Here is a 20,712-nt window from a genome sequence, read left to right as displayed (position 1 = left end):
TAATGAGTTGAACTAGGGCAGAATTTTTATATGCGGGTTTATAAATCTGCAGCTTTGTGATTTCCCTTATTTTGTATCATTGTACATTATTATGTAATAGTGTTAAATTAGGGCTGTCACAGATGCAGCGTTTTAATTGCTTTTACTTGTGGCATTGGTCTGTATTCACCCCGAACATTTCCTTGATGTGGTTCTTGTCTGGTTTGCCTCCACAGATCCCAATGTATGATCCTATCCTTTGTCCCAGGCCCAATGATCAGATAAGTTGGGCCCTGCTAATGACTGGCCAAATATGGCCGCATTTGGTGACCTCACCAGCTTTAGTCTCATGCAAAAAAGTGAGTGAAGGGATGTCTAATGTAATAGCCAGATCACTACTTCCTCCTTTACAGGTCTCTTAGCTGTCAGCAGTCAGTAACCAATCAGTGACTTAAGGGGGGCATATGGGACACAACTGTTCTGTTGGTTTGCTTTTGAATCTGACCTGCTTGCTCACAAATTAACTGAACCGTCATGTTCCATGTGCCCACATGTTAGTTAGTCACAAGACTAACTAAGAGGTTAGAGAGCTGAAAGCAGTTGAGTTATTTCTTTTAAGTTAGACATCTGCTCATTCCAGTCTTTATAGATTACATTTTTGCCTAACTATAATACAAATATCTTTTATTGTGTGCAGTCTATCTATTGTACCCAGTTTCATTTTTACACTGAACTGTTCTTTTAAGCCTTGTGGCACATATACATTTGTGTGTGGTTTATGCCCAGAATTTTCCTCTAGAAAGAAGAATTTAACTGATTGCGTCATATAATATTACCATTTGCCTTTCTGTAGATCACATAGCCAGTTTTATTGCCCCAAAATATGGGCTGACATCTATCTGGTTAAAATATGCTCCTGGGTGACATACAGTTTCTTCATTTGAAGCAGCTGCTTTGCAGCATAAATACACTTCCGTGGAAATTACCACACAAGGAACAAAAGTGCATTTTTTTTCTAAACATATACATAACAAAAGGATGTGGTTTTATACACAAGAATAGGAAAAGGAACCATTTAGAGCATGTTACCTTGCAACTTTAAATGTTTTAAAATAAATGTTTGGTAGTACAGGCATGGGATCTGTTATCTGAAAACCCGTTATCCAGAAGCTCTAAATTACGGAAAGGCTATCTCCCATAGACTCCATTATAAGCAAATCATTCTTATATATAATAATTTTTAAATGTCATTTTCTTTTTCTCTGTAATAAAAAAAAAAAACAAAAAACAGTACCTTGTACTTGATCCCAACTAAGATATAATGAATCCTTATTGGAGTCAAAACAGTCCTACTAGGTTTATTTAATGTTTAAACAATTTTTGGTAGCCTTCCTTAAGGTATGGAGATCCAAATTAGGGAAAGATCTCTTATCCGGAAAACCCCAGGTCCTTAGAATTCTGCATAATAGGTCCAATACATGTACATTATATTTCCACTACATAATTGGATGGCAGGCTTTGCTCATTGTCAAGGTTTATACTTCTGCTTTCTTTGGTATTCTTTGCATTCTCTGTTGAACTCAGCATCAGTTGGTTTTTTTCATCTTGACTTGTGTTTGTATCATTCAAAGAAATTTCCTCCATTTTTAAAGTTGCTGTTTGCGATTTCTTCTGCCATGTTTCCATACCTGAGGGCCACAAGATGCTTGAAGCACTTAGAAAGTCCCCATTGCTTCTTGCCTGGCGCTTTGATTGTGTTAGTTTAGTTTTAAGCCTTGATATTTTATTTGCCAAAACCACAGAACTTATGATTAAAATGGCACAAACAAGCACTAGTACAGCTATAATGATGATACATATTATTATTCCGGTCTTGTATTTGTCTGCATTGCAGATGCATGGTTTGCTCGGCAGCGTATTTCCTGTCCTTGTGCTGTTGCAATGGTTATTTGCAATAGTATTAATCAATAGGGGATTTTCTGTTTTAGTGGTCAATAACACTTTTTGTGTTGGTGTGTTTAGGCTTAGGGTAGTATTATCACCTGTATTTCCTGTTAGGGGTTTGCTGAAAGGTTCTGCTGAATTTGTGCTGTTGTGGTTAAAACTTTTGTTGAAATCCATTGTAGATACAGTAAAAGCAAGAGAGTTGGCTGTTCTCTCAAAATCTGTCTGATTCCTTTGTGCTTGACTGGTCAGCAAAATGGAAGCTCCAATTATCAGGGCTATTCTCAGTCTGCACTGCATGATCCAGCTGTGTCTCAGTAATATTATACCCTGGAAAAGAGATGTTACATAATGACATTAGGTGATGCATTTTCATTTGTTTTTAAAGCTGACCTAAAGAGAGGTTCACAAATCACTTAATTACTCGAGTATAAGCCTAGTTTTTCAGCACCCAAAATGTGCATGAAAAAATCACCCTCGGCTTATACTCTAGTTGGGTGCCATGGGTCCCTCCAGACTAGCACCCTCTGTCCTTTGTGTGCAAATTAGGCAACCCGCAACCATATCCTCCAGTGCCCTGGCCCACTCCCAAATTCATCTTCATCTGCTATTCTCACCTGTCCCATTCTGCACTAGACATTGCACTTTATATTCTATATCAACTATATATTGTTTTAAAGGAGTTTTAGCTTGGTTGCTGATTGAGCTAAGGGGGTAGTACTCTTATGGTATCATCGTTGATACCATATTGTTTTTGTTGACCCTCTTTTCGACTAGAGCTAGTTTACTGTTTAAATATTTAAAAAACATACCCCGCTCATTTAATTTAATTTTATTGGTATTTTTTTTAATTATTGAAACTTAGCAGTAGCTGCTGCATTTCCCACCCTAGGCTTATACTCGAGTCAATAAGTTTTCCCAGTTTTCTTAGGTAAAATTAGGTACCTCGGCTTATACTCGAGTATATATGGTATAATAAATGTAAGTTGTTGAGCTACACTAAGTGCAAACTAATTGCACTAAAATAAAAAGCAATATGTGCCAGTACCCTGTGCATGATTGAATGAAACCACGTCCATATTAGCCTTTTATCTGTTCTCATTTGTTTCTGCTATTTTTTTTCTTTTTTGTTTGAAGAGAAACTGACACCAGAAAATAAACCATTTTACAGTTATTATCATAACAATGTCTTTGCATGCTATTTATATTTTTCCCTAAAAATATTTGCCCAAAGCTTTTACTTTTCCTACCTGATCTCCCCCCCCCCCCATCCATGTTTCTCTGTGTGGGGGCTGCCATATTTGTGCATTAGTCCATTAATATTAGAAGCTATAACTGAAGAGTAATTTTTTTATGGGGCCGGTATCACTTTAAAAAAAAAAGAACACTTTTTTTTTTTTTTTTTTTTTTTAGAAATGACCATATCCTAGAATTCTAGATCGCACAACATTTGTATATATACATAATATATGATACACAAACATATACCAACACAATACACACATACCTTTACACAAACATTGCATGCATCATAATGGAGACCCTTTATCAATTCTTTCTGAATAACTTATTCTATTTACTCTATATTTTGTCCTTTGGTTTACAGTTATTTATTAGTATAAATTAGTACAGTTATGGGACCTGTTATCCAGAATGCTCAGGATCTGGGGGTTTCTCTTTAAGGGGTCTTGCTGCAATTTGGATCTCCATACTTTGTCTACTAAATCAATCAAAACATAAACCCAATAGGATTTGTTTGCCTCCAATAATGATGAATTATATCTCAGCCGGGATCAAATATAAGGTACTATTTTATTTTACAGATAAAAAGAAACCTTTTTTAAAATGTAAACAAAAAATTAATTATTTTGCTTTTAATGGAGTTTATGGGTGATGGTCTTCCTGTAATTTGGAGCTTTCTGGATAATGTGTTTCTGAATAATGAATCCCATACCTGTATACAGTTCCTACTCAGTACTTTGTGTTAAGCTGGTACAAACTCTACAAAATACTCTACAGTTTGGGAGTCATTTTGGCCCATTCTTCCAGGCAGAATTGCTCCATGTTCTCGTGTTAGATGAGAGCTCAGTTATACAGTCCCACAGATTTTCATTTGTATTGAGATCAGGGCTATCACTAAATGACTGGAGGATATTTATATTGAGACATATGTGAGCCATCCAGTGTTCCAGTGGGATAAATGATCGCTGAAACACAGATTCTGTTGCAGCATTTGCCTTACTTTAGCACCATCAATTCATTCTATCCTATTTTTACAAGATGCCCATTCCCTGCTAATGAAAAGCACCCCTGCAGCATAAGGCTAGTTATCTAGTGATCCTCTGTATTGGTAAAGCACTAATACTGGATTGAAACCCTTAATGCTCCAAAATAACCCTTAAAAATCCTGGTCTTGTATATTCATAGCGCATAAAAACTGCAGTGAATACATGTATTAAAGTCCCTGCTACAGTGATTTATTTTACTATTACACAGATGTACAGAGATACTGACCATACTGGTATTTTTTTTATCCTGTTTTTAAATTAAATGCATTGACCTATTACTTACAAAATATTCTTTCCCTTTGTAATCTATTTACTTACCTTAGAAAATGGAAATAAATTTGACCCTTGCCGTAACTCCAGAGAAGTAAACTTAGTCACTTAGTCTGTTTCTCATCTATGCAAATGAGAGAACAATTTGTGTGTCTTCAAGAAATCTCTTGGAGTTGTGTATGAAGGACCCAAGATTTTCTTGCCGTTTCCTTCACTTAAGTTATGATGATAAACCAAACCACAGATGACATACTTCCTTTTTTTTTTTCTTGCTCACACCATGTGACATAGGTTTCATTTACCATCAGAAAGAAGACAAAAATGACTGGTAGTATCTTAAGCAATGTGTATTTCCATTGTATTTACCCTGCTGGGCTGTGCTGCAAGATTTTCACTGTTTACTGAACAAAGTCTAGATGTGTCATTAAGAGGAAAGAAGAGGTTATAATTATACATTTGTCAGCAGTGAGAAGATAACAATAATCCAAAAATAAACCTTTATTGCAGCAAAATAGTGTTTTGATAAGGCATTTGATGGATCATCATTTTTATGTTCAGTATTTTTTATGTTTAAGTAACACAGTTTGAACCCTAACTTCTGTAGCAGTGACTTGCATAGCAAGAAAGAAGAAAAGCTTAGGGCAAATGTATCTGTGTTCAAATAATTGGTCCCTTTAGATATGCTTGAAGGACTACAAAAAGAGACCACTGGGTCGGGGGTGGGTTAAACTGATACAGCAAATAGATGGTACCACATTTTTTCAGCCTATCCAGCACACACAAAGCTTCAGTGTTGCTGCCCTACTGCTCTATATTAGTGATGGGCGAATCTGTCCCGTTTTGCTTCACCAAAATATTTGCAAAACTTCTGAAAAATTTGTGAAACTGCAAACAATTAGCATAATGTGACTTTTTTTTGACACATGCAGCTATATTGACGCAACCACAAATTTTATATGCGGAGCAGATTTTTTTTTCCGCAGCAAATTTTTGCAGGCGTTTTGTAAAAAAAAATCCACCAGTGGGGAAATTCGCCAAAAATCCATGCCTGGCAAAAAATTTTGCTCATCCCTACTCTATTTAGCATTTAACTCCTCACCAAGCCGTTCTGATGACCATACACAGGCCAGTCTTCAAGATCTTTTTCTAATATGCTCGTGGGGAAAAAGAACAAATTCTTTTCAATAGGGCAGGCAAATGTTGAGTACCTGTCATTATAAGAACGCTTTGTAGATTGAGAGGTGCTTGCTTATGAGGAAGATTTGAGATCCATTGGGATCCCTGAGATGCACCAAATTCTTTTCTTCTTTGGATAATTACAAAAGGATATATTTGTGTTTAAAGGTGAATGCAATTGATCTCAGATTAATACCACTATAATATGTTACATTCCTTGGACTGGGGGCCTGAGACAGATGATTTTTCATATGAGCAATTTCAGTTGACAGCTCTCTGTCTTGACTCTCCTTATTTTAAGCAAATCTTTTAGTTAAAGTAATAAAAGTAAAGTTTTATATATTTGGCCATAAATCTGATTGGCCAGAGTGAGCGGTGCAACATATGGATCACTTTACTTTTTTTTCCACTTTTCTTATGATTTGATTCAAAATACATTAACATTTTGTGCTATAACTGACCTTCACTTGCAGACTGTAGTAGAATTATTTATTGCAGCTAACCAATTCGCAAAAAACTGACAACAAACCTCAAAACTGAAACTTTAAGATGGCTGGATCTTACAAGTAGTAAAAAATGTGGCTTCATATACAGGTGTCTTGGCTAAACCTGTGTTATTACTTGCTCTGCAGAGAAGAATTACTTTTATATTTGGTTCTCCCTGTAAACATTTCAACACTGTGACCAGAAGTGGGATTCTGGAGTTGCTGGTATAAAATGTCAACAAATTAACTCATTCTTACTTAAGTGCAAACAATCCAGCTCTGTATTTTGCAGTATCTGCTTCAGACATACCCCTGTGTCTCGCTAGGGCTTAATATAAGTGAAGAACAAAGTAAATTTGAATAATTTTCATGACTTAAGTGTTATATATGTACTTATATATGCACTCTTGCTGTTATATACAGTTATAAACTCTGTTTTACGTGTGTTTTTTTTTTGTTTTGTTTTTTTTCTTTCTAAAGGTTCAAGACTGGTCAGATCAATGGTGACTTACTGATTTACCACGTCTTGTTGACTCTAAAGCCATACTATGCCAAGCCATATGAAATAGTGGTAGATCTCACCCATGCTGGGCCCAGCAATCGCTTCAAGACAGACTTCCTTTCCAAATGGTTTGTGGTCTTTCCTGGTTTCGCTTATGAAAATGTGACTGCAGTTTATATTTACAACTGCAACTCTTGGGTCAGGGAATACACTAAATACCATGAAAGGCTGTTAACCGGCCTAAAAGGCAGCAAAAGGCTAATTTTCATTGATCCATCTGGAAAGTTAACAGAGTATATTGAACATGAACAGCAAAAACTCCCAGCAGCCACATTGGCATTGGAAGAAGACCTAAAGTTGTTCCATAATGCACTCAAATTAGCCCACAAAGATACCAAGGTCTCCATAAAAGTAAGTAAGCTTATTTCAGAATTTCCTTTATAATTATGGGTATCAACATGTGTTGTAAACATTCATTAGATTTTCTGCAAGGCAAAAAGATGGAATGAAAACAATATGAATTATTGCTAGTAATGTAATATTTTAATGTAGTACAGGTATGGGAGCCCTTATCCGGAAACCCGTTATTCAGAAAGCTCTGAATAACATCTCCCATAGACTCCATTTTAATAAAATAATATAGAATTTTAAAACTAATTTCCTTTTTCTCTGTAGTAATAAAACAGTACCTTGTAATTGAGCCCAACTAAGGTATAAATAACCCTTATTGAACACAGAACAATCCTATTTTGTTTAATGTTTTATTGATTTTTTAGCAGACTTAAGGTATGGAGATCTAAATTATGGAAAGACCCCTTACCCGGAATACCCTTGGTCCCAAGCATTCTGGATAACGGGTCCTATACCTGTACTAACCTTTTAAGCCTTTTTGAAGCATCCCATTTCTAAGCACTCATTTCACTATTTATTTTTCTTTTCTGGTATACAACAAACATACTCTGTTTTAGAGCACAGCAATGCAGGATCAAAACCCCTGAATAGCTACACTTCTTCTTAAGATGCCATGGCTGATATAGATGCCATCTATACCATAAAATGTTTTCCCATCAGAGGCACGCACTCAAGACGGGGGAAAAATATTATTTTTCGAAGTAAAACCCAATATCTGGTGCTCTAACCCACACACTGCCATATTGGAGTGCATGCATGGGCATAATGAGCCAGTGCCCAAGCTCTCTTTTCATGCATGTGGGTGTGACATAGATCTTAGGGCAAATGCATGACAAGCAAGCTGGGCCACATGTTGTGTGTGTGTGTGTGTGTGTGTGTCCGTGCATGCGTGCGTGCGCGTGGCTAAACACAAAAACTAAATTATTTTGTATTTGTTGCTGTTACTGGTCCATAAAGGACTATGTAAATACTTAAAGAACTATTGCTCTGAATGTGGAAAGAAACACCACATTTCTCTCCTTCTATTCTGTATGCATAATCTTCTGTGTCAGACTTCCTTCTCTCAACAAAATCCTTCAGGGCCCACCATGAGCCTGCTCAGTTTGCTATTGCTAGGGTAATGTCACATGGGGAGGCTAGTTGCCCATTATTAGTTGCGCAGAGTATCTGAGATTTATCTTCCCGAAAAGGCTTTGCAACACCAGTAAAGGGAATTGCCGACGGAAGGGCCTACATCTCTTTAGTTTTCCAAAGTGACGTGAAGTTTCACTAATAAGGTATAAATGTGCTAATGCACATTTATAGTTCTAAATAGCAAAATATTAAAGCTTTTAATTTTTCTGAAAAACTAAAGGCAACCTTGTCAGTAAAAGTAAAGCATTAGTATAAGCACAAGTTTACTTATTGTGCAGTTTAATTTTTGTATGGATATACTAATAAAATTTTTTTTTTAAAAAAACAACATTTAAGTGTTTTGTTTTTCTGTCGTGAGTAGGGTTTTAAAGTTGGCATGTACAAAAAGAATTAAGGGAGAAACACTCAATGTCTTTCTATTCATTTACACAAGATTTAGGCTTGGGTCATAGTTACCTTGCCATTAGAATTTTTTTTTTTTTTTCCTTTTCATCACTTATTTCTCACAACCAATTTTTTGCAGGTTGGTTCTACAGCTGTTCAGGTAACGTCAGCAGAGAGAACTCGAGTCCTCGGGCAGTCAGTCTTTTTGAATGACATTTATTACGCATCTGAGATTGAGGAGATTTGTTTGGTGGATGAAAACCAGTTTACTTTAACTATCGCCAACCAAGGAACCCCTCTCACTTTCATGCACCAGGAGTGTGAAGCCATCGTCCAATCTATCATTCACATACGGACTCGATGGGAACTGTCACAACCAGATTCCATTCCTCAGCACACTAAAATCCGTCCAAAGGATGTACCCGGAACACTACTAAATATTGCTTTATTAAATCTGGGAAGTTCAGACCCAAGTCTACGGTAGAGACCTTTTTCTTTAAATGGTTTACTTAAAAGACCTGTACAAACATGTCATTTCTTAAGTAACATAAGTACATTTTTTTTATCCTTTGGGTAAATACATTTGACAACACAATAGTTAGTGTGCCATCAAAAGTAGTTCTGTTTTTCCAGGTGAAATGTTTCTTGTAGCTAGGAACACTGAAGCACATGTAGTGTAGTGGTTTAACACTTGGCCAAGGTATGCCTGTCACTGCTAGATCTCCTTTGGCATTGTGTTACCCCTAGACACTGTGGAAAGTGATAACAGACAGAGTGGAGTGTTGATTACTTTTTGCCTGACTGTTTTCTGACTAATAGCAGTGGCAATAAAATGCCATGTGTGCCACTAGACTATAGAGATGATTGTTTTCCTGGTCATTTACTTTGTTCCCTAGATTCTGGGTAGGTTTAGGAACTTTTAATTTTAGCTTTATGTTAGCTTCAGGCTGCCGGAAATTCAAAGAAAACTGAATCCAGAAACGAGAGGAAGTGGGCGCATAGCATGCTGTGCAAAGAAAAGTTGTACAGGCCATCCCAACTTTAACACCACTTTCTTATTTGCACCACAATTATTCAAGCTTAAACCCATTTTAGCTCTTAAAAAAATCCATCTTAAAATTACGTTTTAGCGCTTATTTCCTCAGAGGGCATGAATTGCTCTCAATTTTGCGGTTCTGATATACTAAAATATCATCCTCTTATTGTACCTCTGTAGAAAATGTTGAAAATTTTACTTTAGGGAAGGTGGTCACAAGCACTGAGTAAAATACACTGAATGAAAAGTGGTCTTTTTTTGTAGTTAGGTCTAATGCTATGTGTCACAAAAGACTGATCACAGACCTTTCCTTTTTTTGCGTGCTTGGGTATAAAATAGGATGAAGATTATTATAACTGGACTGATAAGATAACTAAGCACCATTTATAAAGATATATTGTATAGGTTATTAATTGTCTTTGTTATTTTATGGGTAAATACATTTGACAACACAATAGTTAGTGTGCCATCAAAAGTAGTTCTGTTTTTCCAGGTGAAATGTTTCTTGTAGCTAGGAACACTGAAGCACATGTAGTGTAGTGGTTTAACTCTTGGCCAAGGTATGCCTGTCACTGCTAGATCTCCTTTGGCATTGTGTTACCCCTAGACACTGTGGAAAGTGATAACAGACAGAGTGGAGTGTTGATTACTTTTTGCCTGACTGTTTTCTGACTAATAGCAGTGGCAATAAAATGCCATGTGTGCCACTAGACTATAGAGATGATTGTTTTCCTGGTCATTTACTTTGTTCCCTAGATTCTGGGTAGGTTTAGGAACTTTTAATTTTAGCTTTATGTTAGCTTCAGGCTGCCGGAAATTCAAAGAAAACTGAATCCAGAAACGAGAGGAAGTGGGCGCATAGCATGCTGTGCAAAGAAAATTTGTACAGGCCATCCCAACTTTAACACCACTTTCTTATTTGCACCACAATTATTCAAGCTTAAACCCATTTTAGCTCTTAAAAAAATCCATCTTAAAATTACGTTTTAGCGCTTATTTCCTCAGAGGGCATGAATTGCTCTCAATTTTGCGGTTCTGATATACTAAAATATCATCCTCTTATTGTACCTCTGTAGAAAATGTTGAAAATTTTACTTTATGGAAGGTGGTCACAAGCACTGAGTAAAATACACTGAATGAAAAGTGGTCTTTTTTTGTAGTTAGGTCTAATGCTATGTGTCACAAAAGACTGATCACAGACCTTTCTTTTTTTTGCGTGCTTGGGTATAAAATAGGATGAAGATTATTATAACTGGACTGATAAGATAACTAAGCACCATTTATAAAGATATATTGTATAGGTTATTAATTGTCTTTGTTATTTTATGGGGCTTATGCTGACACTTCTTAAATAGAAACAGCCAGAGATTATTATTTTGCAGTATTCATTTTGTTTCAAAGCTCTTTATGGCAAATATAATTGGTTTAATACAAGCTGAGAACTTTCCACTTTCTACATTTTATCTCTGCTTCCCAGGGAAATTATACCCCTGCAATGTTCAGGGGTGTTGTTTTCCTTTAAACACCGCTTTATAAATATGGGCATAAGAATATTAACTTGAAGAATTGCCCCAACCTTAAAATAACTGCTCACCTTTGTTTGGAGCTGCTCTCCCAAACATTACTACTTGTTACTGCTCACATTCAAAACCTCTGGACCTTTCCAATAGGATTCCACAGCATTCTTCCCAGTCGGTAGACCTAGGCCATTCTTGGCTAAACTCTGCATATACCGTATTTTTCGCCCTATAAGATGCTCCGGAATTTAAGACGCACCCAATTTTAAAGGAGGAAAATCTAGAAAAAAAGATTCTGAACCAAATACTGTAGTAAAATATTTTATATCAACTGTATAAAGTTAATTGTCTGTGGGCTCGCACATAATGAGGCTTCCCCCAGGCCCCCCCCCAAGCATCCTTCAGCTTCCCCCAGGGCCCCCCCAAGTATCCTTCAGCTTTCCCCAGGGCCCCCCCAAGTATCCTTCAGCTTCCCCCAGGGCCTCCCCCCAAGTATCCTTCAGCTTCCCCCAGGGCCTCCCCCCAAGTATCCTTCAGCGTCCCCCAGGGCTTCCAAGCATCCTCCAGCTCCCCAACGGCACCCCCAGCATTCTTCAGCTTCCCCCAGGGCCCCCAAGCACCTTCCATTTCCCCCCTAACCTCCCCCCAGCTGTCTCCGGCTCCCGTGATGTCTTCCTCTCTGTGCCGCGGCTCCCAGCTGCTTCTGTGCTTTTATAAGGTTGCGCCCTGTGCGTGTGACGTCAGTACGCACGGGCGCAACCTTATAAAAGCAAGGATGTAGCAGAGAGCCGCACCAACTTTCCCCCCCCAGTTTTGGGGAAGAAAAAGTGCGTCTTATACGGCAAAAAATACGGTAAGTGGCAGGAAGAATACTGCTGGGTCACGTCAGTTAGTTCCAGAGGTCTAGAGTTGAAGTGTAACCTCAGCTGTTTGGAAGAGCAGCTTTTAAGAGAGTTGTAAGTGAAAGAACTAAGATCAGAATTCTTCTTAAAAGTTCAAGTTAAAACTGTGTTGTTGATAGTTAACCAGTAGAGCAAAATATTTTGTGTGTATACACCTTGCCTTCACGTGACTTATTGAATTTTGCATGCAGCAGACTCCTTTTCTTTTTAGATTGTAAGTCTGGAGAGTGTTATTTATTCCATGAGAGTTAATTTAGTCCAAAAAAAGTGAATTTGTTTTCAACTGTTTTATATATCTGCATATATATCAGTACCTTAAGCATGCGGTATTATCTTTCCTTGCAGGTCTGCTGCATATAACCTTCTGTGTGCCTTAACATGTACCTTTAATTTAAAGATTGAAGGGCAGTTACTAGAGACTTCGGGTCTGTGCATTCCTGCCAACAATACTCTCTTCATAGTTTCCATTAGTAAGACACTGGCAGCTAATGAGCCACATCTCACTCTTGAGTTTTTAGAAGAGTGCATCTCTGGCTTCAGCAAATCCAGTAAGTACTTGTTAGCTATGTGCAATTAAGGGAAATGCTGGGACCATTAAGAACATGCTTAGGTGGAAAAAAAATGTTTACAATCTTTTATTATCTGTACCTTTTTAGACTATTTTAAGTGGTGTAGTTGGGTTTTATGTTAAGTAAAGGAAGCTATGAAGGGCTGCAAATCAGCTTACTGTGCTGCAGCTAATTAATTTGGGCATCACTGTTAGGCATTTTCATATGCATTGGGCCAAGAGACTATAGAATTTTATTCCTATTTTTTGTCATGGAAATAAGTGGCTTAATGACTCGGGAGAATCACAGATAATAAAAACATTTAAAAAGAACAGACTAGGACACTGACTGCTTGTCTGGCAACTTAAACATGTTGGGGTTAATCGTGAAGATCAGATCCCATGCAGTTCATGTTGTTTGTGTGTATGTTTGCTTAATTTTTGGGTACAGGTTATGTTGATGTGGCATTCTGATGTATTTGTTTACTCTTCTTCAGGTATCGAACTGAAGCATCTGTGTCTTGAATACATGACGCCTTGGCTGCTAAACCTTGTTCGGTTCTGTAAACTAACAGATGATGCTAAACGTCAGCGTGTTAGTGCTATTTTGGACAAACTTATAACCATGACTATAAATGAGAAACAAATGTATCCATCCATACAAGCGAAAATATGGGGCAGTCTTGGCCAGGTAGGTTGCTTTAACACCCACACATAGATGTTAAAAAATAAATAAAAAATACCCCATATTTCATTTTTAGTATTTAAATGTGTTTTTTAATAGACACCATATTCACGCAATTTCAATTGACTGGATAGCACCCTATCACTATATAGGGACAGTAACCCAAGTAAATAAATAAACAACAGCTTATATCCGTGAGGAATGTTTAAAACTATACTCTTCAACTTTAGTAAAAAGGAAAGCGAAATGTTTCCTCATTCTTTCCTCTTCAGTAATCCAGGGATAAAGGGAAAATATTTCCTTCCTAGAACATGGTTACTGTCAGACAATGATTTTCTATTCAATAACTCCAGCTTTCATTTTTTTTTTTTTTAAGATGTTCCAGTTTCGATCCCATTGTAACTTTTATTGAGTGTATTGTAACTTTATTGGAGTGTAAAAAACTATGTGTATCATTTCTAAGTTTGTGATGTGTAAATGTAATGTTAGTCAATTGTAGATATTGTCAATATAGAAAATAAATAGATTTTCGCAGCTTCTCATGGCAGAGCAGTATTCTGATTTTTCTGTACAAAGCAGCTACCAGCTGACTTCTGGCTTTTTTAATATTGCTTTTTTAAAGTTTCTTTACCCACATTCTCTAGATCACTGATCTCCTTGATGTTGTCCTGGACAGCTTTATCAAAACCAGTGCAACGGGTGGCTTGGGTTCCATTAAGGCTGAGGTTATGGCCGATACAGCTGTTGCGCTTGCTTCGGGCAATGTGAAACTGGTTTCAAGCAAGGTTTGTTATCTGAAATTGTCGAGTGCAATTACTTGCATGCATGTCTACACATTATTTTACACTTCTGGTGCCTTTAGGGCTATATTACTGTGGTCTCTTGAATTTATTGGACCATATAACCCTGCATTATTCAAAATACCAAAACACATAGTATGGTGGGTGTTTAGCAGCACCATCTTAATGGAATATTGCTATAAGTAGGGAGTGTCACTTTGTGTTTTTAACTTTTCTTATATATTAAATTGTACAACATAGTCTGTTTTTAAAAATACATGCAACAGAATAATTATATACATATATATATATATATATGTATCATTATGCAGTATTTTTTGTGCATGAAAATAAAATCACATTATTTGTTTTAGGTTATTGGGAGAATGTGTAAAATAATAGATAAGACCTGCCTCTCCCCAACACCCACCCTTGAGCAGCATCTTATGTGGGATGACATTGCCATTCTTGCCCGGTACATGCTGATGCTGTCTTTTAACAACTCTTTGGATGTGGCCGCCCATCTTCCCTACCTCTTCCATGTTGTCACTCTGTTAGTGGCAACTGGCCCGCTGTCTCTTCGAGCTTCCACCCATGGGCTTGTCATCAATATCATTCACTCCTTGTGCACTTGCTCTCAGCTGAATTTCAGTGGTATGTACTGGTAAAAATCCTGCATAGAGCAAATTTCCAGAGAATGATGGATCAAATGGCAATGTTGCTTAAAGTCAATGTGGTTTTTAATTGTATTTTTGCTTAGTAAGACACATGTTAGGCTTGGGGAAAGAGGCAGGAGCATTGTGTATATACCCGATCCAGCCTATTGCATCTGCCTCAAGCCTTCTTTCACTACTACAGCAGCCATGGCTACCTGTGGCAAGTGCAAGTACTTGAAGGGTGACCCTGTAGAGGCAAGTCTTTTATGTTACTGTAATACTGACATGTTTCTGTAAAGGCCTGCAAATTATCAGTTTTCACCTGTTCTTTTTAGAAGTCTACCACATTTAAAGTAGAGGCTGCAAACATTCTGATTTAGTTTGGTCAAAGCCAAATGAAAACTTAATTTGTAAAAAAAAACAGGATTTAGTGCACCCCTCTTCTTAATTTTGGTGAACTTATTTTGAAAGCTCTCATATAGATGTTTCAGTCCCCACAATTTTTTTCTGAAAGCCTGTTTTGCAGTATGCAGATAAGTCTAATGGTCATGTGATTTGACTAGCCTCACAGATGTGCAGCAGAGTGATGGAGGGCCAGGGCAGCAGTACACAGGAAATGGGGCATCATCCCACTCGACATTAAGTGATGCTGGGCATAGGATAACAGTAGGAATGATAGTAAATTAAAGGTATGATGTTTTGAAAGTGGGTAAAGAGAACGTATGGAAGGACTCTTTTCCTCCACCAATATCAGATGTCAGTTACTAATGTACAACTGAAAAGGTCAAAATATGTATAAGCTTTTTATATATTTGTCTCAAGGGCATTGTCTGTTGAATAACAGAACAAAAAAGAAGAGCACACAGTGAATTTATACTCTGTGTGTTTCATTTAATTAAGCAGTGCTATCCTCATAATAGACCATATATCCACTGTTAATCATTTAGAAGAGACGGAAAACAAAAAAATGATATTATAGAAAGAAATCTGAAATCTGTTCAGGCATTTGGACAGTAAAAATGTGCATATGGTAATTCATGTAACCTTTTTGCCCTACAGAGGAAACTAAACAGGTATTAAGGCTAAGCCTGACTGAATTCTCACTGCCCAAGTTTTACCTGTTGTTTGGAATAAGCAAGGTTAAATCTGCAGCTGTGATAGCCTTCAGATCGAGTTATCGGGATCGATCATTCTCACCTGGCTCTTATGAGAGGGAAACATTTGCTTTGACCTCATTGGAAACTGTTACAGAAGCCTTATTGGAAATTATGGAGGTATTTAATTAAAATAAAGATTGTACTACCAAATTGTTTGTTATAATTACATATACCAAGTAAGTTCTGAATCTGATGCATTCTTAAAAATTTTAGCCTTATACATTACTTCAGACCCTCCCCTAGTAAGCATTAGTGCTTGGAGTTTATAATTGTATATGTATTCTGAGTACACAGCTTATTGGCTTTTGGAGAAAGAATTGCCAGTTGCCTTTTACAGGTATACTACAGTTAGTATTATAAAAACAAGTACATAATTTGATGCTGTGTTACTGGACCAGGGCAAAATTTTGGCCAGAGTGCTACATCATGTCTTCCTTCTCAGGAAAGTATTGTAAAAAAAATTTAATGCAAATTTGGAATTGTTAACATTTTTTGTTTACTACTTAAACATTTATAGAACTCTATTTTCCTCATGCATTGTTTAATGGAAGTGATTTTTACACAGCTCATTAATACAATTAACACCTTTTCATTTACCATTAGGCTTGCATGAGAGATATCCCAACTTGCAAGTGGCTGGACCAGTGGACAGAACTAGCTCAGAAGTATGTTGTTGCCAAAGAATACACTGATTTGCCTTTGACGTGTCTTTTAAATAATTTTATTTAAACTGTTTATCTTTTTGCCCACAGGTTTGCCTTTCAGTATAACCCATCACTACAGCCACGAGCTCTTGTAGTTTTTGGGTGCATTAGCAAACGGGTTTCTCATGGCCAAATCAAACAGATCATACGAATACTTAGCAAGGTATGTGTGACAGTTGTACACATTTTTGTGTCTGTGTAATAAACTGTTTGCATAAGGTTCTTTCTCTGGATAGGCATCTTTTGCTTTTTATTGAATGGACATAATTGTTGCCGTATAATTTTGCCATTCTTTACTGGTATCAATAGGACCTTGTTGCTGGTGTCAACTAATACATATACACTGCCTTGCAAAAGTACTCAGATCTATGTTCCTTTATTAGAGAATAACAAATCACTGAAATGGTGTTATATAAATGTAATAAAACTCAGAATTACATTGTGTTTTGTCTTGCAACTTGAACTGCTGTGTCTGATAAATATGCAGCTCTTCTCCAACTGCTAAACTACATGATTTACTGAGTGTGAGATGTGGTAAGACAGATTGCTGAGCCAAAAATATATAGGGTTTACCTATACATACATGGCATCTTTGGTTCTACACAAGCCGTTATATGGAGGCTGGCTTCTTTAATGAACAGAGTGCAAGAGAGGCTGATGCAGCCAAGGGACTTGGTATTGGTAGTGAAATGAGAACAATGACACAGACCATTTCACCGTCAGATTAACTCCATGGGTCATAATAAAAGCAAATAGGGTTAAAATAGAGATAGCCAGCTGGCAAACATTAACTAGATCTGGAATTAATGGCTGTCACCCACCCTTCGAGTAAAATCTATAAGAGACCGCAATCTGTGCGATTAGTTAATGCTCATTATGTAAACAGAGAAACCAAACATAAACTCTATTATTTCAGAAAGTTTACAGTCTTAAGCAGCATACGGGTACATAGACTTTCACAGCCCAAAGCAAGCTTAACATTTTAACAATGTTACTATTGTAAGTGAGGTATCGCTTTATAATGAAAGTACCTTATTTAGTACTCCTTGTTAAACTGATAATAGAGTATGTGATAGAGACATTAAATTGTAAGTTCCATTGAGACAGGAACTGATGCCATTTATAGTATTTGTAAAGTACAGCGTTCAATTATTGGCACTAGAGAAATACAAAATTATATTTCTTTAAGATCTAACATTGTTAGCACATGGCTTGCAACTTTAGTGTGTGGACTTAAAACTTAAATTACAATTGTGTTTTTGATGTTTTATTAATGAAAAATCCTCTTCACGCAGGGGCTTGAAAGCTGCTTGAAAGGTCCTGACAATTACAACAGCCAAGTTTTAATTGAAGCCACCGTGATAGCACTAACGAAACTGCAGCCTCTCCTGAATAAGGTATGTCTTGCCGAGCATGACTGCTCTTTCTTCTGGCATGTTAGATGCACAAGGCATAGTAAAGGCATGGTTAGTAATCAGTTAAGACTCTTGTAGATTTAAAAAGGATGATTTTTTTAAATGATACTGACACTACTCTTCAATATAGTACTGTACATTAAAAGTTACCTATAGGTCATTTGGATCCTTTTTCGCTGACAGGTCAGCTTTTGTAATTATGTTGGGTTTAAAAACCCAACATACTGTTCTTCGACTTCAGATTATTCTTCTGCTCTTATTCTTAGCGCCCCCCATTTTCTAAACGCTACTCCTTCTACAGTTTTAGGGGTACAACACCCAAACTCTCTACACTTCTTCGCCCTATAGCGGAGTAGGTTGCTCGTGCTTTTCTAAGCGATTCCACCGCCCCCCGCCTTTTTGTGTCGCTGCTCCGAACACCCCCAAATCAACTTTGACAGGGAAGATTTTCAAACTGCTGCCACATTTACAGCTTTGAAGCTACACCCCCAAACTTGAATAACATAATAATGGGGTCATCCCAAATGAAACAGTGACATTTTTTGGATGACCCCAAAGTGGGAGGGCCAACAACAGCCAATCAAATTTCACCCATTGACTTTTATGGGGAAATTGAAGCTGCTGACAATCTTACAGCTTTGAGGCTACACTCCCCATACTTGAATCACATAGTCATGGGATCAGCCTGAATGAAATTATGATGATTGCTGGATGCCCAAAAGTGGTTTAAATTTAAACTGCTGCTGTTCTTTAACTATTAATCCCAGGGTCCCTAAACTTTGCAGAGTTAGTCACTGGGTAACTGCAGTTCCAGCCTAGAAAAAGTTGGCGGAGCCACCCACCGCCAATCAGATGTCTTGACTTTCAGTGGGGACATTTATATTGCTGCCATTCAGACACTATTAAAACCAGGGTTCCCAAACTTTGCACAGTGGTTTTTACTACATAACTAAAAGATATTAGATAAATATTAATGTATATGGCCAGCTTAACTGTTTCTTCTCAGCCTGTCAATTATAGCTTCAATGCTTCAAATAGCTTCAAATATGGCAGCCCCTTCATAGAGGAACATAGGGATTAGATAGGTAATGTAAGTCATTTTGCAGCCATTATTAATCCAAACCGTAAAAAACAGTGCACTTGTTTAATCGCCTTGTTTACGTAAGAAAGAAAAAAGAAAACAGAAAAATTGTTGTCATTAAGGGAACTTAAGGTGCATTAAGTGTCATGGTGTTTAGTAGCCTGAAAACACAGCACCAAAGTATACTGTAATGAAAATTGCCTGAGAATCTCATTGTGAGTTATGACTTTTTCATATTGCTTTGTACTCTCATTTATTAGTATTTGTAAGGCAATTAAGTTCTGTTTTGCTCCATTTGGCGCAATGTTTTTGGGGCTACTAAAATATGGTTATTAAAGTGACCTTTATGATCTCCAACAAACCAAGGGCTGCTTAGCATTATATATAATGCTCTGTTTTTATACCATTGCATGTTCCAAAGCACAAATTTTGCTGTACCAGTCTCTCTCTTATAATTTATCTGGACCATTAGCAGTGCTGAGACAGTGTAGGTGGAGGAAATAGGGGTGCATCAAAACAACACAATTTTTGAAAAAATAAACCACAAGGATAGACAGGCTGGTGCCCTCCAGTGGAAGTTGGTAGATTAGCTAACCCTCTGAATGCACATTAATGCTGTAACACTAATTTATTCCAATCAAGTTATTTTCAGATTCCAAACTTTTAATTTAGCATTCTGTTTTCTTCCCAGGACTCTCCAATGCACAAAGCTCTCTTCTGGGTGGCTATGGCAGTATTGCAGCTGGATGAAGTTAATCTCTACTCAGCAGGAACAGCTCTCCTTGAACAAAATTTGCACACTTTAGATAGCCTTAGAGTGTTCAATGACAAAGTGGGTGAATTCTTTTTTTTTTTTTTTTTTTTTTATATTGGCATGTTTGACTGTAAAATATATTATATATGCACCTACTGCCTTTTTTTGTTCAAAAATGAAACATGATTTCCCTGAAGTTCGGAAAGTTTTATGCTTTTTTTTTTTCTTCTTTATTTTCGGAGGGGATGTTAGGGCTTGCAGGCCAGTTGTCTAGTCTCCTTATATAGACTCCTTTTGGTTCTTATATTAGCTTAAATAGTGTACCAAGGCAATCTTTATCTCCACTTCCATAGATAAACAGACTGGACTGATTGCAGGTTATTTTTGCTAAACACACTGCATTGTGGGGGTGATCAAAAATTTTTAATCTAAGCTAAAAGTACAGAGACAAAATTATATAAAACTGCTGACTTGTGCAAAAGGTTTAAGCTAGAAAAAAAACTTAGAAAAAAGGGTAGATCTATTTATTAGTTTGTTTTTATTTTTCTCCACAGTATGCATTCATAGATCTGTCATATATCAGTCCTTCAGCAATAACGTGCAATAATATATATATTTTTTTTCCTAAAATATTTTTCTGGTACAGTGGTTCAAGTCCGCAAGTGCAAATGTAAACAAAATGTCATTGTCATCCATTTCTTTCAGAGTCCAGAAGAAGTTTTTATGGAAATAAGAAATCCATTGGAGGAATGGCATTGTAAACAAATGGACCATTTTGTTGGGCTCAACTTTAACTCTAATTTTAATTTTGCACTAGTCGGACATTTACTCAAAGGTAAGTAAATAGAAAGGTTTGTCTTTAGCTTTGAATGTATAACAATTTCCCACACCCCCAAAATTAAAGGA

The 20,712-nt window shown here is 36.9% G+C and overlaps 2 protein-coding genes across 5 annotated transcripts in view; one reads left to right on the top strand and one right to left on the bottom strand.

The window, feature by feature from the left end:
• The window catches only part of nf1 (neurofibromin 1), a 139,302-nt gene that overhangs the window by 91,860 nt on the left and 26,730 nt on the right, over nt 1-20,712 (top strand). For all 4 annotated transcript variants that reach the window (XM_012957569.3, XM_002936819.5, XM_018091613.2 and 1 more), the window contains 12 exons: nt 6,623-7,055; nt 8,713-9,053; nt 12,374-12,576; nt 13,073-13,266; nt 13,905-14,045; nt 14,414-14,693; nt 15,755-15,969; nt 16,456-16,517; nt 16,605-16,719; nt 17,852-17,953; nt 19,744-19,884; nt 20,512-20,641. In XM_012957569.3, the coding sequence (XP_012813023.1) occupies nt 6,623-7,055; nt 8,713-9,053; nt 12,374-12,576; nt 13,073-13,266; nt 13,905-14,045; nt 14,414-14,693; nt 15,755-15,969; nt 16,456-16,517; nt 16,605-16,719; nt 17,852-17,953; nt 19,744-19,884; nt 20,512-20,641 (2,357 nt within the window). The remainder of the gene's footprint in view (nt 1-6,622; nt 7,056-8,712; nt 9,054-12,373; nt 12,577-13,072; nt 13,267-13,904; nt 14,046-14,413; nt 14,694-15,754; nt 15,970-16,455; nt 16,518-16,604; nt 16,720-17,851; nt 17,954-19,743; nt 19,885-20,511; nt 20,642-20,712) is intronic.
• On the bottom strand, nt 1,382-4,721 carry evi2a (ecotropic viral integration site 2A). Its single transcript, XM_018091616.2, has 2 exons — nt 4,530-4,721; nt 1,382-2,253 (listed from the first exon to the last, which is right to left on the bottom strand). The coding sequence occupies exon 2, from the start codon at nt 2,221-2,223 to the stop codon at nt 1,465-1,467; it is 759 nt and encodes a 252-aa protein (XP_017947105.2). The 5' UTR covers nt 2,224-2,253; nt 4,530-4,721; the 3' UTR covers nt 1,382-1,464.

Source organism: Xenopus tropicalis, chromosome 2, assembly GCF_000004195.4.
Source record: "Xenopus tropicalis strain Nigerian chromosome 2, UCB_Xtro_10.0, whole genome shotgun sequence".
Taxonomy (NCBI): domain Eukaryota; kingdom Metazoa; phylum Chordata; class Amphibia; order Anura; family Pipidae; genus Xenopus; species Xenopus tropicalis.
This window is presented reverse-complemented; position numbering and strand designations above follow the sequence as displayed.

Excerpts from the sequence above, each read along its gene's own strand:
- evi2a (XM_018091616.2), bottom strand. The coding sequence starts at position 2,223 with ATGCAGTGCAGACTGAGAATAGCCCTGATAATTGGAGCTTCCATTTTG.